The 26,549-nt window shown below is 31.9% G+C and overlaps 1 protein-coding gene across 3 annotated transcripts in view; it reads left to right on the top strand.

Moving 5' to 3' along the window:
* Adamts19 (ADAM metallopeptidase with thrombospondin type 1 motif 19) overlaps positions 1-26,549 on the top strand; it is a 292,394-nt gene that overhangs the window by 61,058 nt on the left and 204,787 nt on the right. For all 3 annotated transcript variants that reach the window (XM_047555548.1, XM_047555546.1, XM_047555547.1), the window contains one exon: positions 16,243-16,286. In XM_047555548.1, coding sequence (XP_047411504.1) covers positions 16,243-16,286 — 44 coding nt within the window. The remainder of the gene's footprint in view (positions 1-16,242; positions 16,287-26,549) is intronic.

Here is a 26,549-nt window from a genome sequence, read left to right as displayed (position 1 = left end):
TCCAAAAGACAATGAAACAATATTTCTAATGTGCTAAAAGGAAGAGAAAAAAAAAACAACTGTCAATGTCAATGAGATACCACCATTAAGATAGCTATCAATAAGATAGTAACCCTGGAAAAATATCTTAAAAAAAAAAAAAAAAGCAAAAACAAAAACAAAAACTATAGCTAACATCACACTTAATGGTTAAAATTGAATGCTTTCTCCTAAAGACTGAAAGCAAGGTCAGAATGACAACTATTCCCATATCTATTTGCTACCATACTGAATATCACTAAAAGAAGAGGCATAAATATTGGGAATAAGGAAGAAGAACTCTATTCACAGATTATATGACTCAGTACAAAGAAAATTCTAAAATCTATTCACAAATGATAGGACTCAGTACAAAGAAAATTCTAAAAGTCTAGCGAGAAAATGTTCCAATATATAACTGCATTTTCAAGGTCACAGAATATAAATTCAATTTGCAAAAATCAGTTGTATTTTTAAATACTGAAAATGGACAATTGAAGAAACAAAACTATCCTAATTTCTAAAGTCATAAAATACTTAAGAATAGCAAAATACATGCACATATTTAAAAGGAAAACTACACAGCTCTGCTGAGAGAAGTTAAAAATATATAGTTTCATTCATTGGAAGACTGAATATTATTAAGATGCCCATTTTCTTCAAATTAATTTACAGAATCAATTTATAGATTCACTGTTATCCTGTTATAAATATGAGGTGTCCTCTAAAGCTCCAGTTAATGTAGAAATATTCTGAGGTAAATGATTAGATTTTGAGAACTGTAAACTAATGGGTCCATCCTGGTTTGAGTGGACTGACTGGGTGTAACTCTAGATAGGTGGAGCATGGCTACAGGAGGTGGGTCCCTGGAAGGGCGTATCTTCCTTTCCATCCCTCTCTGCTTCCTGGTTGCCATGTCCTGACTGGCTCCATCTACCATGCCCTTCTGCCATGAAGTTCTACTTCACCATGGGCCCAGAGCTAAGTAGTTAACTTTCTATGGACAGACCTCCAAAACTGTGAGCCAAAATAAATATTTCTTCCTTTAGGTTGTTCATGTCAGGTCTTTTGGTCACAGTGACAAAAAGCTGACTAAAAAATATTAATGAAAATTTCAGGCCTTTATGTTTTGCAGGACTAGGCATTAAACCCAGGGCCTTGTCCCTGGCAGACCACTGAACTATATCCCCAACCTTTTAAATTTTATTTTCAGACAGGGTATCAGTATTGTTCATGCTAACCTTGAACTTGTGATCCTTCTGCTTCAGCCTTTGGAGTGGCAGAATCACAGGCATGTGCCACCATGCCCAACTGTCTGAAGGCCTTTTTTGTCGAAATTGAAAAGCTTATTCCAGTACTTTTATTTGGAAATTCAAATGACCTAGAAGAACCAAAGCAATATTGAAGAACAAATTGGGTAGACTTTCACCATCTAATTTCAAAACTTATCATAAAGGTTTGTTAATCAAGACAGTGTGGTTTTTGAAAATTATCATACATATCAATGAAGCAGAATAAGCAATCTGGAAGTAGACTAATGCATGTATGTTCAACTGATTTTCAATGAAGTGAGCAATATAATTCATCACTGTAAAGATAGTCTATTCGTCAAATGATATTCAAATATCTGAACCTCTGCATGACAACATGAATGTCAACCCTCCTTAACATCAAGTGTACTGTTAATTAAAAAAATCATAAGCTTAAAGATGAAAACTACAACTATAAAACTTTAGGTAAAAATCAGAAAATGAAATCTTCAATAACAGAAGGTAGGCAATGCTTTCTTAGGATATACAAAAATCTCTAATCAAAATATTAATATCAAAATGAGAACCATCTCCTGTTTGAAAGACTACATATGAAATGAAAGCAAAAAGATTCATATTTGCCATACATATATCTAATAGGAACAAAATATGAATATGCACATGTATACATACCATCACGTGTATAAATATATAGAACTGGTAGAGCTCAAAATAAGACAAAGGAAATATGAATCTCCAACAAATATATGAAGAGATGCTCAACATCACTAATATCAGTAAAATGAAAATTAAATTTGCATTTCGTTCAAATGACTTCAGGTTTTGAAACTGAATATACCCAATAATAATGAGAATATGGAATCCTCCTAAACTGGTAGGATAATAGAAAGGTTTAAGCATGTAGAATAACAGTATTTTCTTAAAAAGTTAAGCATTCATTTGCTATATAACCCAGGAAAGATTCTCAATATTTGTCCATGAAAAATAAAAACATTTATTCCTAGAAAAATCTGTACTTGAGAATTTGTAGTAGTTCTAAGTATCTTCAGTGTCTGAGTGGATATGTTGTCATAAATTCATACATTTAAAGTCTTCATCAAACTGCTGATAAACACACAGCATGAATAAGTGTTAAAACATTATGTTGAGTGAAAAAGTCAAATTTAAAACAGATCAGAAGGATGATTCCATTTATATAAAGTTCTAGAACAGGCAGAAGTAATCTGTGGTTTCAGATGTTGCCTGCTCTGAGGGTGGGAAAATTGCAAACAGGCACACCCAAGGGAAACTTCCGTAGTGATGGAAATATTGTATATTTTTCTTTGAATACACGAGCTTATACATTCCTCAAAATTTGTCAGAATTTGTGCATTTTATGTAAATTTTACCACAATAGAGTTGATTAAAAGAAAGCACACGATAAATTGAAATGGAAGGGAAAGAAGACCTGCAGGGATGGAGCAGAAAACTATGGCCATAGGATTTGAGTCCAAACAGTAAAACGAGGTCCAGATTATGCAGATTGTAAATGCCACGATAAAGATATTTTTTTCTTCATCTGAGAGCAATGAGAATTTGCGTTAAACTGGGGCAATTCTAGTTGTATTGTATAGAACAGTCTAACAAGGGAACCTGGGTGATGTTTTCAACCATTTGCAAGATTATTGCCGTTGTCCACTGTGAAAGATGTTTATGCAGCTTTGACTGTTGACAGAGATATTAAATAGCAAAAATTAATAATTGAAATGATCTATGATTTTACAAGTATTAGCTAGTGATCTTCAGCTCATTAATTGTCCTGAGTCTCTTTTTATTAATAAAATAAGGATAGTGTTAGAGGATGATAAATGTAACACCTAGTATATGCCAAATATTCATTAATTTTTTTCCAAAAGTAAATAATTGAATAAGAATCTGGATAAATTATTATTGATAAGGAAGGCATAATATCAGAAATATCTTTGTTGTATGATTATATTATAAATGCTTTTAATTGATAGTTTTGTCAACCCCTGACTAAAATTCACTTTCCTTATTTATAAAATTATTTTTCTATCCTACATTATCTTAGACACAGTTGAGAGTCAACATTCATTATTGAAAGTAACCTCCACTGATTTAGAACATTTCAGGGAGTTAATTTTTAACATATTAAACATTACTAGTCATAATTTATGAATAGGTTAAGATTAATTTAAATGAGAAAATAATTTGTGAAATTTATGACATTTCAGAATTGTGAAATGAATAATAGTTCCTTTTTCTTCTGTCAGCTCTCTACATCCAGGGAAAATTTATTTAATTATTTACACTTCCCATTTCTGTAGAGTCAGCCTTATTTGCCCTGGGATTTTCACTGTAGGTTTACTGAAGAATTCAATAAAGTACTAAAACTCGAAAAGTTTTATTTGTTATAAAGAATGTAAGTCTACTTTGTATGCCAAAGTTATTGCAAAGCTATTGCATTTTGAATAAATAATTCACATTGGACTAACTTGCTTCCCAAATTCTATTAGTCTGTTAGGTATGAAATTTGCTACATAATGAAAAGAAAGAACAAACACTTAACTTTTTCAAATGACTAAATAAACTGATTTTTTTAAAAATGGCAGATAATTATTCTTTGTGTAATATGAATTTTGCTCTTACCTGCTTTTATTTTTTCAACATTAAGTAAATCAATGGATAAAAAAGTAATGAGTAAATAAATGGGTGGCTATGATAACCACCTATAAAAAGGAACAGAAAATTAAATGTAGAGATTTGAATTAGAAAATATTTAAAATTCAAAGGAAGATTAAAATGTGAATGGAAAGTAGTAGACCCCTTGATGTAGATAAGCAATGTTTTTAATCCCAATTAGTCCAGTTATAAGCTGTGTCACCAGACAAGTTGTTTGACCTCACTGATGTTTAGTTTATCCTCTGTAAAATGGGTATAGTATCTAGTCCACATGATATCATCTTCACTAGATAATGATATGCTTAAAAAATCTAACACTGTGCTTGACCCATAATGAATATGCAATTTCAATAGCTAGTATTATTTTGTTATTTTTGATACATTAAAAACAGGGAAGAGATTTAAAAAAGGCAGGAAGTACAGAAAGTATTGCATGAACACACTTGAAGACTTTCTGACTTTACTCTGTATTTCTACATTGCTTTTCCCTTAATCTCATGCCTATTTTTGGAGTGAAGAATGCTTTGAATGTATTAGACTAAATGTTGAAATTCACAGCCAATTTCAGTGAAGCCAGTTTCAGTGATTGATGACCTCCAGGGATTTATTATTTTCAAAGAATATAATTATCTGACACTTTATTGTCAGAATCAATAAAGGAATCATTCATATTATCAGCTTCTCAATAAAAAGTTTATATTGTGTATTCCTGGAGAAAGAAAAGAACCACCAGAAATAACTGTGTCTTTTAAAGAGTAAGAGTGACTTTTCCTCCTGCAGAACTTTGAACACATTCTCTGTACTGCACAGTAAAGTCTTTTCTTCCTGAGAATTCATTGAGTTTGTTTTGCTTTATATGTATTTCATTGGAGATTGTTCAACTTGATAGTCTGTGTTTAACTTGATACTGACAAAAATATGATATAATTTTTATATCTAATTAAATAAAAAATTGGGTTAAATACTTTTTTAAAAGGAAAAATAAGTTAATGTTTTTTTAAAAATAATGACCATACTAGTTTTTCTACAGGATTATCAGCAAATAAAACCTATGTTAATTTCAGAATATTTAATGAGTAAGTAAAACTTAATTCCTTTTATTTTCACAAATCTCTACATTCTTTTAATTTAAATTATTTTGTTAATAAAATTGTTAAAATGTATCTAAAAAAGTCATACATTTTTCTGTGGAAGAGCTCCTCTTAATGGAATTTCAGAGTGATAGGATAGATTTGGAAAGATAATGTGATTAAATGTACAGGCCATTTTTAATCAGTTTTATTTTTAGTTTCTTCTAATTAGGAAGGCAACTTACATTAAAATTTATTTTCTTTATGGCTTTGAGCTTTTTTCTTAGTCATATTAACAAATTTTAAACTTTGCTTGACTGTATCAAAAAAGTTTTGAATGATTTGCTTCTATAAAATTAACAAAGTAGCAAATATTATTTTAATGAACACTTTTACGATTTTCAGTGAAGACATAGACCTTACTTTTGCCATGTTAATTTGAATATTTTATGTCATATTTATAATGTTTTAGCTCAATAAGGATCTTAAATATATATTTTATAGTGTTAAATATATTGCTTAAAAATCTGTAGTGACATAGCAATCTCTATGACTAATTATGATCCCATAAATTATCACTTGAATTGACCACCATACTAATACAGAGAAATAGAACTATAGACTGTATGAAACATGTATGAATTCTATAGATTTATTTCTAGATTGATGAAGTCTGTCTTCCTTTCTTAAAGTAGATTCAGGAAATAATGGTTTCTTGGACTAAAAATAATTATCATAATTTGATTAATAAATCATATTTTCTTTACTTACTATGAATTCAGTGTTCGTTATGAAAATTTGACAAATATAAGAATAAAGATAAAAATTAGCCTATAACCCCACTAACTAGGGAGAAATATAGTTAACATTTTTAGTATATTTCTTGTTTTATTGCCTAAAAATCACAACATTTCAAGTAATTGGGATTTACAGGAAAGTTTTTTCTCCCTGTCAATACTGTGACATTAATTTCATTTTTATTTCTATTTTTTTCTTCAAAACACTGAAAAGAAAAAAAACATTTAAGACTCCTCTTAAAATTGTAAGGTTATTTTTTTATATGATAAAGCTTTAAAAAATCAACATTCCTAACTAACCACTCTTCATCATTACCTCCTTTGTTGCTAGCCTTCCCTAGCTGTACACAGGTATTCTTGGAGAAAAACAAGAAAAAAGAGTAGTGTGATATATTTCACATGTGTAAAAAACATAAAAAATATAAAAATTACTGGTAGTGTATCAGTCCAGTTATGAAACAAACATTATTATTGGAGTCGAAATCCTCATTTTATGTACAGTTTATAATCCACATTTTCCCTTAAAAATCTATTTCAAACATTTGCTTGTGCTGAAATAGTCTCTAGGAAATGTAGTATAATTCTATTTCTTTTTTCAAAGTTATACATATTCTCATAGTGAAAGTTTAAAAAAGTTTTAAACATATTCTTTAATACAAGCATATTTTCATGGCAAAAGATAAACACTTTAATATTTATAATAAATTAACATTTACCCAACTCTTACTCCCCTTCTCTTACCCTAAGAGAACCCATGGTAACACTTGGTATGCAAAGAACATTATTTCGTATCATGCACAATATTCTTTCTATATGTATTTTTTTCGCGTTAAATTATGACTCCAGAGTCTTTTCATGTCATTCATTGTGGAAGTCAGAAGAATGCCCCCTGAATGTATTCATGTCCTAATCTTCAGAACCCATGAGTATGTCACCTTTCATGACAAAATGGATTTTACATATGTGATTAAATTAAGGATCTTGAGTTGGGGAGATTATTCAGTCATTATCTGAGAGGGTGCAATGTAATAACAAGAGACCTAAGATATGGAAGAAGGAGGAAGAATTTTAGAGTCAGAGAGGGATTGGAGGATACCCAGCTGGCTTTGATATGCAGAAAGGGATTATAAACCAATGGAAGCAGGTAGTATCTGGAATTGGGAAAGGATAGTAAATTATATTCCAGGCTGCATCCCTGATGACACTTTGACTTTAGCCCAGAAAGATCTATATTCAACTTCCCTCTATAACAATAAGATAACAAATTTGTTTTGCTTTAAGCCACTAAGTTTGTTTTAACTTGTTGTAGCAACCACAGGAAACCCATACATTCACATGAGACTGCATCATTTGGAAGGGGTTTCAGAGACACTATATTTTTTTAGGATAGTTAAAAACTATTTTCTCTTTCAAAAGGTATACATATATAAGATGTTGGTAGACACTGACAAACTGTTCTTTACTCACCTGCAGGACAAAACTTCTCTGGAGGATCACTCTTTCTCCATATCTCTACTTCCAGGACCAAAGCAGTGAAAATCAACTCACTAAAGGGAATGCTTTATTTTTCAGTGACTTAGAAATGTTTGGTCAGAAAAGTAAATGCATGTTATGTGTAATTGTCATGGGTGGGGAGATCCCTTATTAGTTAGCATAGACTGGTCAGATCTTTAGCTTTATAAGGAAGTTGTGAAAAATAAAATCAGAAAAATATTCATCTCCATGGATCTCATGTTCTTATCTGTATTTGTCAGGCTAAACTCAACCAGGTTCAGTTTCGAGTGAAAGCTCATCTTAGATAATTATTAAATTTTTCATGTTATGAGAACACATCATTGGGAAAGACATTTAGCTCAGGGATTAATTTTGGTTTCAGCTAAGATGCATAATGTTCTTATAAATCCAAACCTATCTGAGTAATATATTTGTCAAATTATTCTGTGTGATACAATAAAGTAAATAGTTTAAAGCTGACCTAGTACTTGTGGGCTCATAATAACGAAAACATAAAACATTTTCCCAACTGTCAACTCTGTGATTTCTTAGCATAATTTTCACATTTCTCTCTGAAATCATAGAGAAAGCATAAGCCTCTGTCTCATGAAATACTCTTTAATTTAAAATTCAATTTTATTTATGATGTATTTTTGCCTTTAATATTTATTGAAATGCTTTTGGTTTATGTACAACACTTCTACACTTCTGAAAGTTGGTTTCAAATGAATGCCATTGGCAAGTAAGATAGAAAATTTAATAAAATATGGAAATGGCAGAAATAATCTTGATTTAATACAAATCACAGAATAATTTTTGAATGACTCATTTATAGGTATATCCTAGGGCACTATAAAACTCCACAGTGAGACTCATTCTCAGATGCATCTTCATTCTTGGAAATTAAGACTACATTTCTTTTTTTTCCAGTATAAATCAGAACTTACACAGAATTTATTGGCCTTCGCAGTTGGCGAAGTCTAACTGTATCATTTCCATAAACTCATGTAATGAAACTCTGTATGCAGACTCCGTGTGCAGAGTCGACAGGAGCCCAGAATGAGAATACATGAATATAGATCTGGGCAGCAAACAGATCTCTATTCCTCACCCCACAAGAACAATCCCTGAGTTTTAAGTTAGGAATAAATTATTTTGGTCCTAAAAGGAAACTGTTAAGAATCTAAGATTAAGAATTATTGTTTTAGCTGAAGTTTATTAATGCTGCTGGCAATTTATTCTTCAATTTTAATGAGGATACTTCCAGTGCTTTTGGATAAAAGAATGTGTGGGTTTTATTTTTTTTAAATAATGTGCTTTATTCATTTTTTGCAAAGTGAATAGGAGTTGGCTGTATAAGGCTCTTCAAGACCTTGACATTAAGCAGTGCCTTTGCCATAGTTTTATCATGCTGTTCAGTTACAGATGAAATCCCTTGGTTCTCATTATGTAAATCAAATAGTTATGTTGCAGCCTCATGCATCATGATATGATGTATTATATGTTTAGAAGAAACACATAAAATCTCTTTTCCTCTACATCTGAATATACTTTACACTCAATGATTCTTGGCCCTAAGGTGAAGATTTGATTTTATGTGATTCTTTGATTTGCTGCATTACCATCTTATTCAATATCATCTCTTTGGGTGTTTCTTTCTCCATTTGTTTGCTGGCAAAGATAGAAAAATTGAACTCTCCACTATTTAAGACAATCCTAGGCTTCTTTCTCACTGACCCTAAGAACCTTATCATATGTGTCATCCTCTCCTGTGCCTTCAGAGGAGAAGACTGTTTTATCTACATGTGTGTCCTTCCTTCTATCCTGTGCTTGGCATATAAGAGACTTGGTGAATTTCATCACATCTAATGGAAGAGATTATGCACTGCACATAAGTAGAGGGAACAATATACTTTGTTGCATATATATATATATATATACTCCTAGATTGTGCAGTGCCCAATCTGTGCTTCTAGGCATGGTAGCTCTGAAGATTTTTATTTCTAAAGTTTTTTGGAGACAAATATTGAAAGTATTTTGTGATTTACTAATCACAAATAAGCTAGAAAATCTTTTCTTTTCCTCTTCGCCTATAATTATGTTCAGACTATGACACATTATGCCACCATAATGAAATATATTTTTTAATACCATTTGGATTTAGTTTTGAGCCAGAGATATACATTGCCTAATTTGAGTGCCAGAAGAGGTAGATTTTTTTTCCTCATCTGGATAGGTGGGAAAGAAGTCTGTGCAGTTCTCAGAGTCAAAGGAAGAACTAAAAAAACATGCTTAAGGGAAGACATGAAGAGGGAAACTGTAAGGGATCTCATCCACTGGGATTAGATGACTAAGGGCCATTCACATTCTCTTCCTAGATCATCCACTTTATACCCTCTGAGAAAGTAGGTTTAGGCATAGGGGCAAATTCTGTGATGAGAAGTCAATGACTGTAATATTCTGACCAAATAATATCAGATAATAGAAGGTGGCTTCCTAAAGTACAGATGTTGGGAGGTAGGAATGGGGTGGTGGATTACCTCAGTTAGGGATATGGAACCACTCACGTTTTTAAAAACTCTTGGTTATAACCCTGGGAATAACTTATGATTGAGAGCAGTCTTGTTTTGCCTAGACTCATAAGGTTATCCATTTTGTATTTTGTATACTGAAGGGTATGCTAACTTCTAGCATTCTCAGAAGAAGCTTGGGGAGTCGTAGCTACAGTGGTAATGGTCATAGGATAAAATTTCAGTGTTACTTCTCATTTTTCTGGAGTATTACTTCAAATTTTGGAATGTGTTTTCAGAAAGATCTTTTTTAAACAAGAAAAGGCATAGATATTGAAACTCTCAATGTTGATGGACAATCTGATTATTTAATCAACATTTCTTTTTTTTTATTTACTATTTTCTTTCTGTAGTTAACAAAAATAAATCCACCTTGCCACATTGATTCAGTCAGCATAGTAGACCAGTGAGAGATGTGTAATCCTAATAACATTATCTATTCTTTACACAAAAGTTAAATGGAGATTAATGTATTAAATATCAACAGCCAACTTTTAATTATCCAGGATGGGTTAACTAGTATATAGATTTTCCATAACAAAAAAAAAAAAAATTGAAAAGAACTTTAACTTTATACACCCTAAGGAAACATGTTATACTATGACTCCTGTTGTTGGAAGCACACAGGAATTAATGGACAGCACATTCTTAATGCTGGGGATGGTCCACTCCTTTGCCCATTAGATAAGAGGACTGTGCAGTGGGCAGTAGGCCTCTGTAGAACAAAGGTACCTTTGGAATACCTTAGAAAGGTAAATAGAGGAGGGAAAAGGCATGCCACTAAAGCAAATCAAAGCAAGGGAAAGGAGAAATGCGCAGGAGTGCCCGAGTCCCTGCCTTACTCAAGTCCTAATGAAATAAGGGGGAAGTGTACCCAGCTAAGAAACCTGCAGAAACAATAAATCTCATGAAGCAATTCATAAGATAAGCTATCATACTTGACTTAATATTTTATTTATAATTGCAGAATGATAAAGGTATTGTTAAATATTGGGTATGATTTAAATGAAGTTTATACAAGTCCCTTTGAGGCTTATTTTAAAAAAGATACTATTTCAGGTTGTGTTCTAACTTCTGTCTGCCAACTCGACCCTTCTCCCCATTATTCTTAAAATCAAGAGTTCACTATCTCTTTCATCAAATCATCTGTTAAGCATTTGACAGAAGAAAATGTGAATAATTTTAACATTTCATTTTTATTATAGTACTTAAATTACTAAGATATTTAATTTCCTAGTCTATTTATACCCATGACTGTCCACACACTTTTATTTTGTCTCTAACTTTTTCGAAGAAAAATAGCAATATTGTAGCAATTATTAATTTTTATAATAACTTATAACTGACATGATTCCTAACTGTTGAAAAGTCTGCGAAAATATTAAATGTTAATTGAGGTAAATGTGAACATCTTGTTGAGATAGTTATGTAGAATTTGAAAGAAATTGGTCAGAGTTATTGCATGATATAAAATAGTACAATAAAATAAGTCTATATGGCTTGATTCTGTGTATATTAAGCTCTACAATTAACAATATGCTAGTTTTTAATTTCACTATATTTAATGACTATAGGACAGGTCAAGATCAAGTTCATTTCTTTTAATTATGTGGTTATCTGCCTGATTAAACAATCAGAAAATGTTCCTGTTATAAACATCTGTAAGTTATAGAAAAAATACGTGAAGTATCCTTTCATGTGCACACAAGTCAAAAAGAGCTGGCAGGGAATGTAGTAAGCTGCCTAGGCAGTGTGGTAGCTTCCCTAAGGGAGTTTGATGCATCAAAGAATCTAGGTTGTTGGGTTTGAACTTCCACGTGGATCTGTGCAAAGTTGGAAGAGGACCTGAAATGATTACATAGAACTGCAACTCTTAGATACCTTGACCCCTTGTAAAACAGTGATGTGGTAAAAGCTCTGATAGCAAACACAGGTCATCAGCAAGGAATCACTGTTTCATCCATGACATCAGGATAAAAAAAAAGGATTGCTTAGGTCTTCATTTCTGTGAATCTGATTCCAAAATTGAAGCATTTAGTGAAACCATTTTCAAATCTACTCTTAACATACACCACACAAGGCCAATACAAATAAAGTACAACTTAATGAGTTCTTAATAGAATTCCCAAATGCTCAATGAGAACATTTTTCATTGTTATTGTGACCAAAAGTCACAATAATGATTAATAATTTTAGAAAATATTGACAGGGATTATAAAATTCAAAAGTTTACATGATTAAAAACAAATTTTTAAAACTTGAGAGTGAGATGTTTTTGGAAGAAAGAATATTTGCTTTGAAAGATGAGGAAAAATAAAATTTCCTAAAAAGAAATATGATACTTACACTTAAAATTTCAAATTCCAAGTTAAAGATGTAGCTGCAGATGGCATCTGTTGAATGGATAGTAGATCCGAGGGATTCCTCACAGAGTGGTGAAACAGTCTGAATGCAAACAGTGACTGAGAGTTTACGAATGTCAGAAAGGGCATAAAGGACATATTCCTAAAGGAGTTCTAGGGTAAGAGAGTAGAGAGAATGTCAGAGACAATAGTTTTTGTGTTTTCACAGATTTTCAGATTGAAAAATAAACCAAATATCAAAGAAGAGAAATAAAAACAGCATCAGCACTCAGATACTTCTAGGTGACATCAAAGGACTACAAAGACAGAAAGAAATATCAAAACTACCTAGAGACCAAGTGTATGAAGGAAGAGAAAAAATGTGATCGTAGGCTTCTAATCAATATTTAGGAGAATTAGAAAAATATGAAGAATACCTTTGGTGTGCTGATAATGAAGTCAACCTGCTGTTCAACATTGAAAAAAATGCAAAATAATGAAAATGAAGGACACAAAACTGAGCAGTTTACTATTCATGGTCTTCACTAAAGCATGCACTTAAAAATAATAATGTGCTACCTAGAAAGTAAACATACAAATTATAACTGAAGAAACAGTTTCTAAACACATAGAGAAAATGCTAAATAAGCCCTGATGGCTTAAAAATCATCTAGTTTGAGATCTTAAAAAATCAAGATGGGAGGACTCCAGTGTCAGATTTAAAACATGAAAGATTGAGAAAGAGACTGGATTAAAAGCACAATATGTGAAGGCACGGCAATGAATGCCTATAATCCCAGAATCTCAGGAGTTGAAGCAGAAGGATCACCAGTTCAAAGCCAGCCTCAGCAACTTAACAAGGCTGTAAGCAACTTAGCGAGACCTTGTCTTTAAAAAAATACAAAAAGGACTGGGGATGTGGCTCAGTGGTTAAACACCCCTGGGATCAATCCCTAGTACCAAAAAAAAAAAACAAAATAAATGAATAAATAAAAATAAAATTACAATATGTCCTTGCATATTTTCTTTTAGGAGGAGACTATAGATAATTTTTAGCTTTAGACATTTAAAGTTCATGTGGTAGGCAGAGTAATGTCCCCCCAAATGTTGATACTCTAATTCCCAAAACCTTAAAAAATGTTATCTTATATAATATAAAGTACTTTGCAGATGTATTTATGTTAAGGATCCGGAATTATTAATGTGGACCCAATTCCAATCCCAGGGTATAAGGGGAAGAGGCAGAGATGGAGATGTGGTAATGGGAGCAGGGTTTGGAGGGATGTGACTATTGGCTTGAAAAGGGACCACAGGTCAAGAAATCTGGGCAGCAGGGTTTCAGAACAAACATGGGTCTCTGTTAACACTTGAATGGATAAAGAGAGTATGGTGTAGAGACAATGCAGTTTTATTCAGTCACAAAGAATGAAATTACGTCATTTACAGGAAAATGGATGGAACTGGAGAGAAAAATAAACCAGACTCAGAAATTAAGGGTCATTTGTTTTCTCTCATATTTGAAAGCCAGAGGGGGAAAAAAAGGAAAGAAAAGTGATCTTATGAAAACAAGTTGAGAGGGGTAGCCCAGAGGAAGGAGATCGGAAAGGGAGGAGGGGAAGGAAGGGGATTACAGGGAATGGAATAGGCCAAGTTATGCATTGTATCTGTATGAATATGTCACGTGAATCATGTTATCATGTATGATTATAATAAACCAATTAAAAAAAGAAATTTAACAGCCTCTAGAAGTTGAAAAGTGCAAGGAAAGATATTCTCACCTAGAGCTTCTTGAGGGAACACTATGCTGCCAACATGCTGATTTTAGCCCAGCAAAAAGCCCAGATGTGACCTCTGGACTGTAAGATAATAAACATGTATCGTTGCTACCAAATCATAATTTTTGCAGCAGCAACAGGAAACTAATGGATTCATTCCTAAAATGTAAATGCAACCATACAGAAAACACAATTTATCATTACTTTAAAGCACTAGCAGATAAAAGAGAGGAAAATAAAACTAAATAGAAAGAAAAAGGAAAAAGAGAAGAACAAAGAAATATAACTTGGCAAATAGAAATCACAACTAAGATGATAGACAAATCCAAATAGTAATAAAAATAATAATAATATGGGAGGATTAAATTCACTTATAAGAATATTATATTAATAGATTTAATTTTAACCATATGCTATTTGCAAGAGACTCAAAGAAAATGAAATTTAGAAGTGAAAATGAAGAACATAATCTAAGCAAATAATTATATTTTACAGATATATTAATATTTATCAATACCAGACATAATAATCTTTAAAAAAGAAAATATAAGGGATAAATATGAATTTTACACAGTAATAGTCACAGTAATTTAAAGTAAATAATACAAAATTTAAGTACTCAATAACTTAGCTTTGAAATTAACAAAGCAAAATTAGTAGACTCCAACAAGGAAAAGTCAAAAAATTTATAACCACTCTGGAATTTCAGCAGTACTTCCTCAGCAACAGATGTATCAACCAATGCTAATTTATTTAGTAAATTAAAGAATTCCATATCAGAATAATTAATAGCTTAATCTAGTAAGCATGGATGGAACTGCTGCAAATAGAGGACTTATATTCAATCTTGCAAGGAAATTTGCGAGATCATATATATTTACCAAATCATAAATGTTTCTGATGATCCAAACAAGTTGTAAACTGAAAACTCAGCATTGTAATTGCTAATGTAGATATCATTGGCGAGTTGGTGGGAGAATTATGCTAATATTTTAAAGTCATTTTTTTCATTTAGGGGTGTCATTCAGATCCTATGACCAAAAGAGGAATTTTCTTTTTAAAGAAAGTTTTTGGTTTTTCTTTTACACACACACGCACACACACACACACACACATACACACCCCACACACAAGAATAGTTGTAGTATTGTTCATAATAGTCAATGTTTCACAGAACCTAAATGCTCAAAGAGATATAACTCAACAATAGGAAATTGCTTATGTTATGGTACAGGATAGCACAATGGAAACAAACACACACACACACACACACAATGTCAGTTGCTTAATTGACTGTGTTTACTCTGTGCCTGGCATTGTTTTAATGGCTTGTATGAAATAATTCATTCAACTTACACAATAAACATGTTTATATGTTAAATCATTTGACTACACAAACTATGTGATAAATGTTATTATTACCTCTAAGTTTTAGATGAGGTGACTGAAGCACAAGAAGGTGAAGTAATTGCCTAAGGTTACATAGCAAGTGAGAGGTAGATAAAAAGTCTTGATTTTGTACAGCCACTTAATTATTAACTTCTACTAAATTATGATCTATGAAAACCTAAATACTGTTAATAAGAGTGAAGTATTCCTAAGGAATGCTCTTCAAGATATAGTGATAAAATAAAGAGTAAAATTATAGAATATTATTCACAGTTAGATTCCACTTGTGTAAAATACTAATTTCCTCATACCCTTATTGAAAAGATTGTTGGTCTTTAAAATTTTTTTTCAATCTAATGATATAAGATGTTATGTTCTAAATTTTATTCTTTACATTTAAAACTTCAGCCTGAAAAATATTTTGTTATATGAAGTAGAGATTTTTAAATATTTTTACAAATGAAAGCCACATCCAAATAAAGCATGCAATCATGCAAAAATTCCAAACAAGGGACCATAATGTCTCATGATAAAATCAGATATAAACATACCGTGAAATCTTAATCTTCCATTTTCTTAGAATTAATGACTAGTTAAATCTTATTCTGTATTTTATTTATTAAATATTTGGAGATAAAATGTGGTTTAATTAATTATAACTATTAAAATGAGTCACATGATATCTACTGGTTGTGCAAATAAATTTATCTTTACTTATTTTATTTTTTTAATTTAGCTTTTAATTTTTTACAGACTGCATTTTGATTCATTATACACAAATGTGGTACCTCATTTCGTTTTATCTTTACTTTGATTTTCTACTTTTCTTTCTAGGAAAGATTTCTGTGTACATAAAGATGAACCCTGTGACACTGTTGGTAAGTGTGTGTCAACCTTTTCACCTTTTGGGGTGTTCTGGAAACTTTGAACATATGGATGGTTTAAATATTGGAAACTATTTGGTGTGGAAGTTTTAAAGAAATACTTTTAGAATGTTCAAGAAACATATATTTCACTTGTATATTTAATCATTGGTTGACATTTCTGTTATTAATGAATTTCTTTAAGTTATGTATTAGCTATTTATGGATACAATATTTAAATGATGCTTTAAGATTATCATCATTTCATTTTGTTACCTTCCCAAAGATAAACACATATATTTTATAAAGTTTCATTCTTACTGGTAAGTTAGGGCAAAGTATATTAACAATATTATGATTGCCTATTTTGCAGAATTGATTTATTTTCTGTCATATGTGGTTGAAGGTAACTTTCAGAGTGTATCAGAAGAAAGTCCATCTAATTTGCCTACCTTGAGAGGATTCTTTGTGCATATAGCAGCAAATTTTCCATCTCTTAAATTGAATACCTAAAATCCCTAAAACATAGCAATATAGCCAGTAGAATCTATGACTCACAGTTTTTGTAATTTTCAGAGAATGATTCTATGCTTATATTTTAAAATAAATGCATCTACATAAATATAAATTTACCTGTCCAAATATGCCCAATTATTATGTTTCTTTTGCAATTTTGTCTTGTAGCTTTATATAAAAAAGTATAATTGGTAAAATGTATTTGAGTCAGAATCCAATATTGGCATATCAAGTGGGCTTCATTTCTGAAGGATAATATTTCAAATTAACCATCTTTGTGGTGTCATTTGTTCATTGTAACAATAAATAAAAGGAATAAAATTGAATAGATCCTTATGGGTATTTTAAAAGTAATTCAAACTAGTTCCTTTAACTTAAATTCCCATGAACCTCCTGTGTTTAAAATCTTAGATAAAATGTTGAAAATAGTTATAATAATATAAAGTAGATAGTGATGAGGTGATTTGGGAATATGATAATGATGGGAATTTTTGGTTCCTAAGGGACCATTAGCATAAAGAGCTGCACCCCCAGGGAAGAGCTGAACTGATTTAGGGATGATCCTCCTAACCTGCTTCCTGCAGTTTTCTTCTCTTCCTGTATGAATCTCCAGAAATCAAAATTTGAAGTAGTTTTAGTCACCCTAACTATGGAAATATTTGATCATCACTAAAGCTTGTCTCAAAATATGTACCTTTTCTTACACTTAAGTGCTGTACTATCTTTCCCCTCCTAACAGTCCCTCTTTAGTACGGGCAGAGATCAAGGTCTTGCTTTGCTTGAACAAATGAGAGAAGTGACCAAGTCAGGCAATGCCTTTGTGATTACCCCTGGCCTATCCAGGGATCACTTCAGGAATCCACCTAAGCCATTCACATGTGGGACTGTTCTGGATGGGATATGTGACCTCCATTCTGGTGGCTTCATTGAGCTGAAGAAAGGAACATTTTAATGACTAGATTGTTTCATTAATGTTCCCACTGTATGTATATATAATAATCAGAGAAATGCAACTCCAATTTTTATAACCACAAAGGAAACCAGCATTGGGATGAATCTGACTACCTATCCTGGCAGAATGGGGAGATGAACAGGCCTTTCTCCTGGATAACCTGGTTGAAAGATTACATCATTCACCCCTGAAGTCCAGTCTAAGGATTTTAGGCTTCTTGATGTGTGAGCCAATATATCTTATTATCATCTAAAACCAGTTTAGGTCTTTTATTTGTTATTTGTTATTTTTTATTTGTTATTTTTATTTGTTATTAAGAAATAGAAATATTCCCTAATGTTTATATATTCATTCACAAGAAAAGAAGTATATGTAGCAATTACATCATCATTCATAGAGTGCTAAAAATTTTCTCTGACAATTAAATTATTAAACAAATTGGGTCAATACACATTGTATATGCATCAGAGTATTACATTGTACCTCATAAACATTAACAATTATTGCATGTCAATGAGAAATTTAAAAAATGATTACAATTCTTATGCAGATATTAGGAGAGCTGTATTACTATGAGATGCTTTATAAAGTTAATTGCTAATGAATTTCTTTTTTTTTCAATTTTGATATGACTGTAGTTTTTAAAAGTTTGACTACTTTAAATAACTCACATAAGTTTGTGGCACATGCAAAACAATATTAAATAAACACAAATAGCTTATTAATCATCTTAGATGCTGCAACTTCTAATAAAACATAGCAAAATAAATTTACAATGAAAATCCATGACATCTTTATCTATACACATTTTTAAATCTCCCTATATAATACAAAGGGTTGTGTTTTATCAGATGCTTTTCTGAAGTCAGCATACGCCTTCTTTCATCTTTTATTTATAACATATGAACTCAGCCTATTCCACTTTGGATGCTAAAACAAAAATTATTGAGGGAGGAAGGAAGAAAGAGAGAAGTAGACTTTATATTTATTGGTTTGGATAATATGGGGTTGAATGGTAACTTTAACATGAAAATTTTCCATACTCTTGTTGTATATACAGCAAGAAGGGAAGGATAGCAATTAAAAGTTTTGAATTTGTTTTATTGAGTTGTGAATGCAGAAGAATGCCTGTATTTTAAGAGCAATGATAAACTTTATGCTGCAAAATTAAAATTCCAATAATACTTTCCCAGACATCTGATTTAATTGCCTCAAATTTGGAACTCTCTAAGTTTTATTATCATCACTGTTTTACAGATGACAAAAGCTATGAGATAAAGCAAATAGATCATGGATTTTAAGTCAGACATCTAGACTTGTTTATTTTTTCATTTTCTTTTAAAAAAATTTGTTCTTTTTGGTAGAATATATTTTGACATGTTACACTGCTGTTTATTACTTATGTGAAAGTGGCACTTGTTTAATGTTCTGATAGCTTGGGCTCCACAACTTTTAAATGCTGGTGATGTTATCTACCTCATAATAGCATTTGCAAAGTGGTTCATTGTTAATTGGCACTCAGTGTACAGCAGCTTGTAGCACTTCCCCTTGTTACCTGAGGAAAGGTTAGAAATTTGCAGGCATCACTGTTAGTAAATGGTAATGCTGGGCTTCTATCCAAGCTCTCCTGACTATAATGAGAATCATCTTTCTTTTATATCACGGTGTATTCCTATAATAGAGACAAATATAACTAGAAATAATGGCTATGAGAATATCTGAACAAAGTTATAGAATAAAATTGGAGCAAATATAAATACCTAGAAATAAATTTTATATCTTATTATTATAATTTCAAAACTGTTAAGTCAAAAGAAAAATAAAAATTCATTTTAAGTGAATTGGACCTCATCAGCATTATGAGATTTATATATAGATACTTCCATTGATAAATTGTAGTTATTTATGTGAACTTTTATTTGAAAAGCTACTTAAAGGTAAAAAGCAAAAGCACTTTTACTACACCATCTATCACATAGTTTTTCCTGTAGTTTTGGTGAGGGAGAAAGTTTGGTAGCTCGGTAGGTAGAAGTATAGATACTGGTAGAAAAAATTCCATTAGACATTTTAATCAACCATCTATTTTAAAGTGTGTATACTTTTTAACACCTCTGAAATTGGGATTCATTTCACAATCAATTGCTTATTTTGTCATAATTCAGTTAAAAATGTTTAATATAATATTGGATGAAATATGGTATGTAATGTGAGTAAAACTACCTTACTTTTCCATGGCAGGCAGAATAATAGTCAGAAATTTCATTCACAGGAATTAGGACTGTGGATGAAATTTGGGCTGTGATTCACCTTACCTTAAAATAGAGAGAATATGGTGGAATAACCCACAGTGTATTCACACAGGTCCTTACAAGTGAAGAGGGGAAATGTGAGTTCTGAATCAGAGGGAGATGGGATCACTCTTTAAACGCACAAGGAAATGCAGTCAGGAGGTACCTTACAGCTGGTTTTGAAGAAAGAGGGGCCATGTGTGACATATGACCATGACATATGAACATATGAACATATGACATATGAACATGGAAAAGGAAAAGAAGGGATGTCTACCCCTGACCTCCAGAGGAGAACGCAGACAGCCCTTCCTGCACCTTGACTTTGACCACAAGATCTGGGTCCACTGCCACAGAACTTCAAGAGAACAAATTTGTATTGATTTTTACAGCACTCAAATAAAATCAATAGACTTTCTAATAAATAATCTCTCCCATCATTTATACAGAAGGGATAAAGAAGTAAGATGTTCTCCAATGTTTAGACAGTCAGATGAATAATTTTGGCACTATAGTTACTTTTGAGAACTCATGAAAAAATTGAGATTAGATTTAAAAAACATAAATTGGTGCTATGATATATTAATATAGAGAGAGTAGTATACACAGACTGTGTTAACAAATGTCATTAATCATAGTTGATCAATTCTAGTTGAGAAACTAGACCTCAATCCAAAAGTTCCTACCTTCCCTTAACAATTAAAATTGAATAAATGTATCTAAATCTTCCCAAGAAAACACTAAGCTGTGTTTATTTTACACGTGATTTCTATCAAAATTCCAAAAATATATCATTCAATAATGTACAAACCATTTTAGGGAACAGAAACAGAGGTATTAAAAACATACATATTTCTAGACAATCCTGAGAGGATCATGTAAGAAATAAAAATGATAAACTACTTTTTCTTAGGAAAGAAATGGGGGAAAAAAATCAAAACCAAATATTAGCAGATATTATCTCATTGTATGTGTGTGTGCACATATTAAGTAACTAAGTAGGGCTATTTAATTCCAGATTTATTCCAGAAATGCAAGGGTAGTTTAACATTAAAAGTCTTAAAATACAACTACAATTTCCATTTAAAGATAAAAACCATATGATCATCTTGTTTGGACAAAGAAAATGTCTCATAAAATTCAAAGCATATTTATGATAAAAAATCTTGGCAAAATAGGAAAAAAGTAGGAACTTCATTAACCAGTGAAAATTACTTACAAAAAAATCCATAAATATCTCCCCCCCCCCCCCCCGCAATAGTGTAGCGTTAGAAGCATTGCTTTGGGACTGGGGATGCAGCTCAGTGGTAGAGAGCATTTGCCTAGCATGTGCAAGACCCTGAGTTCAATCCCCAGTATTGAAAGCAAAGCATTCCTTTCAAGCTTAGAAGTAAGGAGAAGATTCTACTGTTTATAGTTTATTCAATAACAAATTAGGACTATCACCCCTTTCAATAAAGCACATGATGTGATTATCTACATAAGGAAAAATACCATTCAGAATATGACATTGTTATGGGAATTAATAGAAGAATTTAGCAAAATGACTAAGCATCAAATCAATGTGATAAGAAAATTATATTTTATATACCAGTGATAGGCAGTGATAAATTTAACTTAAATTCTATTTAATATATGGAAAAAATAAAGAACTTTGGAATATATGTAATGACCAATATGAAAGACAAATGAAAAACATCATAGTCTATATTACAATTCAATAAAGACATGACTCAGTAGAGAAACCTTACTAAACCTTATTTAGTCTTTCAGACTAAATATAAATGTTCATTTCTCTCAAATTTGTCTGTTGATAAAATGCATACCACAAATGTTGTAATAAGAGTTTTAAAGGAACTTGATAGACTGATTCTAAATGTTATAGGGAATAATACAGCCTAAAAATTGCCAAAACTATGGTGAAGAAAAAATATGGAAGGAGAATCTGCTGTATCAGATATGAAGATATAGTATAAAGTAAATAAGAAAATAAAGTTGCACATATTTGAAAATTCCTATGTGAGGAAATTCATTAGGTTAGGGATTATTCAATAAATGATGTTAAGATGATTATTTACGTGCAAAAAGGTTGAAATCAATGCCATATGTCTTAAATTTCTAAAAATAAGAGAAACTCTAGGAAAAATAATTTTGTTTTTGAGGTAGAGACAGGTTGCTTAAAGAGTAAATATTATAAAGAAAATGTTTAATGGATTTAACTATATGAATAAAATGTCTGCATAGCAAAAGCCATCATGAAAATGTAAGAAAAATAAAAACAAACTTCTATCCAGGAAGATATGCCATATTTCATGGGTTTTAAGGTGCCTTCAGTTGTCCTTGATTTTTAAGACATATTATTAATTTATGATTAAAAAATTTATGATATATTTTAATTCTAAGATATTGGTTTTAGGGCATAATGTCAAATAATTGAATCTTGCAATTCATGATATATAGTATTTGCAGCACATATAACCAACAGTATTATTTTCAAAAAAGACATGTTGTAGGACAGTAGTGATTATCAGTCAGGAGTAAATTAATTATCTGGTTGATTATCAAGAAGCCACATTGTGTAGTGTGTGTGAATAAATACATGCGTGTGTTTATATACATGTATGAGTGTTGGGAATTAATATCTCAAAAAATCTTTTACATGTGTTATAGTTGTAACCATATTAGAAATTAAAATGGAAAAATTCTAAAAAACATTTTATTTATTTAAAATAAAGTCATCTAATGTTAGCATAAATAATAGTTTTCACACTTTTCATTAAAAAAATAAGTATACTATTCACAACAAAATAAATAGGAGAAATGGTTTTGTTTCATTTTTTTTTTTTTTTAATTTTCTTATAGCTGTTCTATAGGAGAGAGCTGGAATCTTAGGTTGCATATGTGCTTCTATGTATAAGTTTTGCTTTGTACTATTTTGGTTGATATGTATGAGGAAAATCTGATGTGACTTAGATAAGTAGTTGCAAAATAGAGATGTATTTTCACATTATTGTGTAAATTCTTTGAAAGTTCATTAAAACCCAAGTGGTAGTATCTTCAAATTTTGTGGAATGTGAATTCCAAAAGCATATAAACAAACTTCCATATGTTATTGAATTAATATCTATTTTTACCTTATACTCTAAATTAATATTTTAATCGTGGAGGTTTTTTGATTTTTGTTTTTTGTTTTGGTACTGGGGATTGAACTCAGGGGCACTTGGCCAGCAAACCACATACCCAGACCTATTTTGTGTTTTATTTAGAGACAGGGTCTCACTGAGTTACTCAGCACCTCCCTGTTGCTGAGGCTGTCTTTGAACTCGAAATCCTCCTTCCTCAGCCTCCCGAGCCTCTGGGATTAGAGGTGTGCAGCACTGTGCCCGGCTCATAGAGGTTTTTTAGGATTAATTGTTGGACAATTGAGAAGTACTAGTTTAGGGAGGTAGGAAAAACTTAATGTTAACTTTTTCAGTGACTATGAATGGAGATAGCTACAGATGTCATGTCTATTAAGATCACCTTTGATATCAGGAAGTCTTTAAGTGTTAGAAGCTGTCAAGCTCATAGTGCTAAACATTTTTAAGTATTTTAATTTTCATTTGAAAGCTATTATTTTGTAATTGACCAAATAATACCATCAGGTGGTTTCTGTGGAGTGACAGGTTCACCTTTTTCATTTTGAGCTATCTGTCAGCCAAATATCAAAATCGGAATATCAATGTGTGTTTGTAAGACATGTCCTTTCAAGTAAAAGTGGTACTTTATGCAAACCAGTTAGTTCAGCTCATAACCTCACAGGACTTTTCATTGAGGCAATATCATATTTTAGTGAGCAGCAGAAATGCTTTATCTATACTTCCTTCTCATCATGCAAAACACCAGAAATGCATGAACTCAAGTGTTCAGGTTTTATCAAATGAACAGTTTTTGCTGCTTTGCCCATGGTATTTTTAAAGTGAAACTGGTATTTTTCCCTACTAGGAGGGAATAGCAGTGAAAAATAAATGACATTAAAATTTGGTGCCATTGCCTTGATTGGGGCTAGGCAATTTTACCTACCATTGCCTTTGCTCCATCAATGCAAATGTTGACTTGGTTTTGATATTGCATATATCTCTTTAAAAAGTCTCCGAGGTCACACAGCAAAGGGTTTTAGAAGCCCAGGCTTCTGCATAATCCTCTTTGGGAAATTCTTCCATGTACTGGGAATGACTGATAATCAATGGAGGTAGTCAGTGATCACACGTGTGTTGTGTGTGTGTGTGTGTGTGTGTGTGTGTGTGTGTGCATGTATTTCATAAAACTTTTTAAGGACTTTATAAAGTTTGGAAAATTGTGAATACTTAGAGCTGGAAAACGTGGATGCTGATCAACATAGTTTCCAGCAGATCATATGAATATTTTTCTAATACTTGTTAATGAGAATGGCTGTGCATCCTGCATCACTAGCCCCAGCTGCTTGCTGTCCCATGCCTCCCGGCATTCTACTGCCAAGATTAAGATTCTTCAATATTTCTAACAAATGTTCTTTTCCTGTCTTTGAGCAGGTTGGAATGATTGATAGGATTTATTCTTCTGTGTACTTCTAAGTATTCTTATTTTATGAAGTTGAGAATCCTCACACTGGCCAACAGGCCACCCAGGAAGCAACTGCCAAGAAGAAACACATCCAGACACTAAAACATATTTAAATAACCCTTTTACGTCGACACTTCACATGTGAGAATCTCCAGACATTTCCCTTTCCAAACACCAATACATTCTCCAAACCACATTTCAGCAGAAGTAATCATTTTTATTGGGTGAGAAGAAGAGGTTAAGCCAATTTTTTAAGTAGTTTAATTTTCATTAAATAGCAGTGTGGCATTTTTTTCTTGCATTGTGGCACCTAGAGCACACAGAACTTCAGAGACTGAAAATACTAAGATATTACTGAGTTCATCTCTCTACTCTCTTTCTGTATAGAACTGTATTGTTTACACTGAAATATCATTCTAGCTTAATATGTAATCTTTTAAATTTGTAATTCTTTGGATTAGGCAAAGAATAAGGCTGTTTTCTCTATAAATCTTACTTTCCGTCTGAATTAGTAGCATAAATAAGTATACAAGGGAGTTCAAATATATTCATTGTGTATTTACTGTGTTCCAAATCCAATGCAAGCTTGTGGGAAATTCATGGATGATGCTGTGGTTCTTGTCCACTCATTGTAGTGTAAATTGTACATTAGTGGAAAGATTATCATCTACATTGGAAACATTCATTACTCTTTAATATGTGTGATTTTATATAAACCAAGGTCACTTTGAAACCCCCAGATGTTTTCATATTTGAGTGAGATATGTTTTTATGAAGTGCTACTCAGGGATGTGGATGTCCTCAGAGATGCAAATGAAATATGTTCAGTCAGTGCAGTTGACAGAATTCTAAAGATAGCACTTTCAATTCTTCATTCCTGATGATTCATTCAAATATGAATCTAGTTGTTGCAGTGAAGGGATATAGCAGATTTAATTAAATTCCCTCACTTACCCTTAAGATATATACATCTAGCCAGGTAAGTCCTTTGAAGCAGGAATGGGAAGTGAATTGTGCTAACTACCTGATAAGTTTGGAAACCTATTCCCCAAAACCTTTAGATAAGAGCCCAGCCTGGATGACATTTAGATTTCCCCTCCTTGAGACCCAAAGCTGAGAACTCAGTCAAACCTGCTGGACAACTGTGGCATAATAAAGTCTCCTACATTTATGGTAATTTGTTATGCACCAGTAGGAAACCAACCCAGACAAGAGGATATATACATTTACCTATCGATTGGGGCTTTATATCCTAAGAAAATGAAACCACCACGGATGAAAGTGTAGATGTGCACCTCTGTGAAGGCTGAGCAGGAAGGGACAAAGTGTTATTAAGGAGCAAAAGCCAACGAGAAAAATTCAAAGACATTCCCAATTATTACATCTGATGGCACAGTATAACAGTGAAGAGATTTTAAGATTTTGGAAGAACTTTATACAAACCTATGATCTTTGCTATTTTTCCATTTCTAATAGTTCTCTTCCTTTGTCTCAGTAGTGATAAACAAAAGCGTATTAAAGGGAAATGACTGAACATTTGCCCGGTGGCACTAAAAGGACAGGAGAGGGGAAAATTGTTTCTTGGAGGTGGTACATTGGAAGACATCAGCTCAGAACACGGGAAATGTACCAACTCTCTGGATCTCTGGCAAGAAGATAAGAAAACCTAATGGAGTCAGACTGGGCCTGGGCATCACTCTAGTTTTGCGACCAAAAGACCTGTGAAGGTCACTAACTTCTAAGGTACCCAGATAGTTTATAATTCTCACCAAGGCTGTTTGAAAAGTTAAGAGACATAAGTTAATAATTATGATTACAGAAAAGCATAAATCAGGATGCCACAAGCAAACTACCCATATGATTATTCTATTACTGACAAACACATGAGACTTTTTTTATATAATCAGAAATTTAACTTATACATTAAAAGTACTTATTTTG

This window comes from Sciurus carolinensis, chromosome 6 (genome assembly GCF_902686445.1).
Source record: "Sciurus carolinensis chromosome 6, mSciCar1.2, whole genome shotgun sequence".
In the NCBI taxonomy this organism is placed as follows: domain Eukaryota; kingdom Metazoa; phylum Chordata; class Mammalia; order Rodentia; family Sciuridae; genus Sciurus; species Sciurus carolinensis.
The sequence above is the reverse complement of the archived record's forward strand: the minus strand, read 5'-3'. Positions and strand labels throughout refer to the sequence as shown.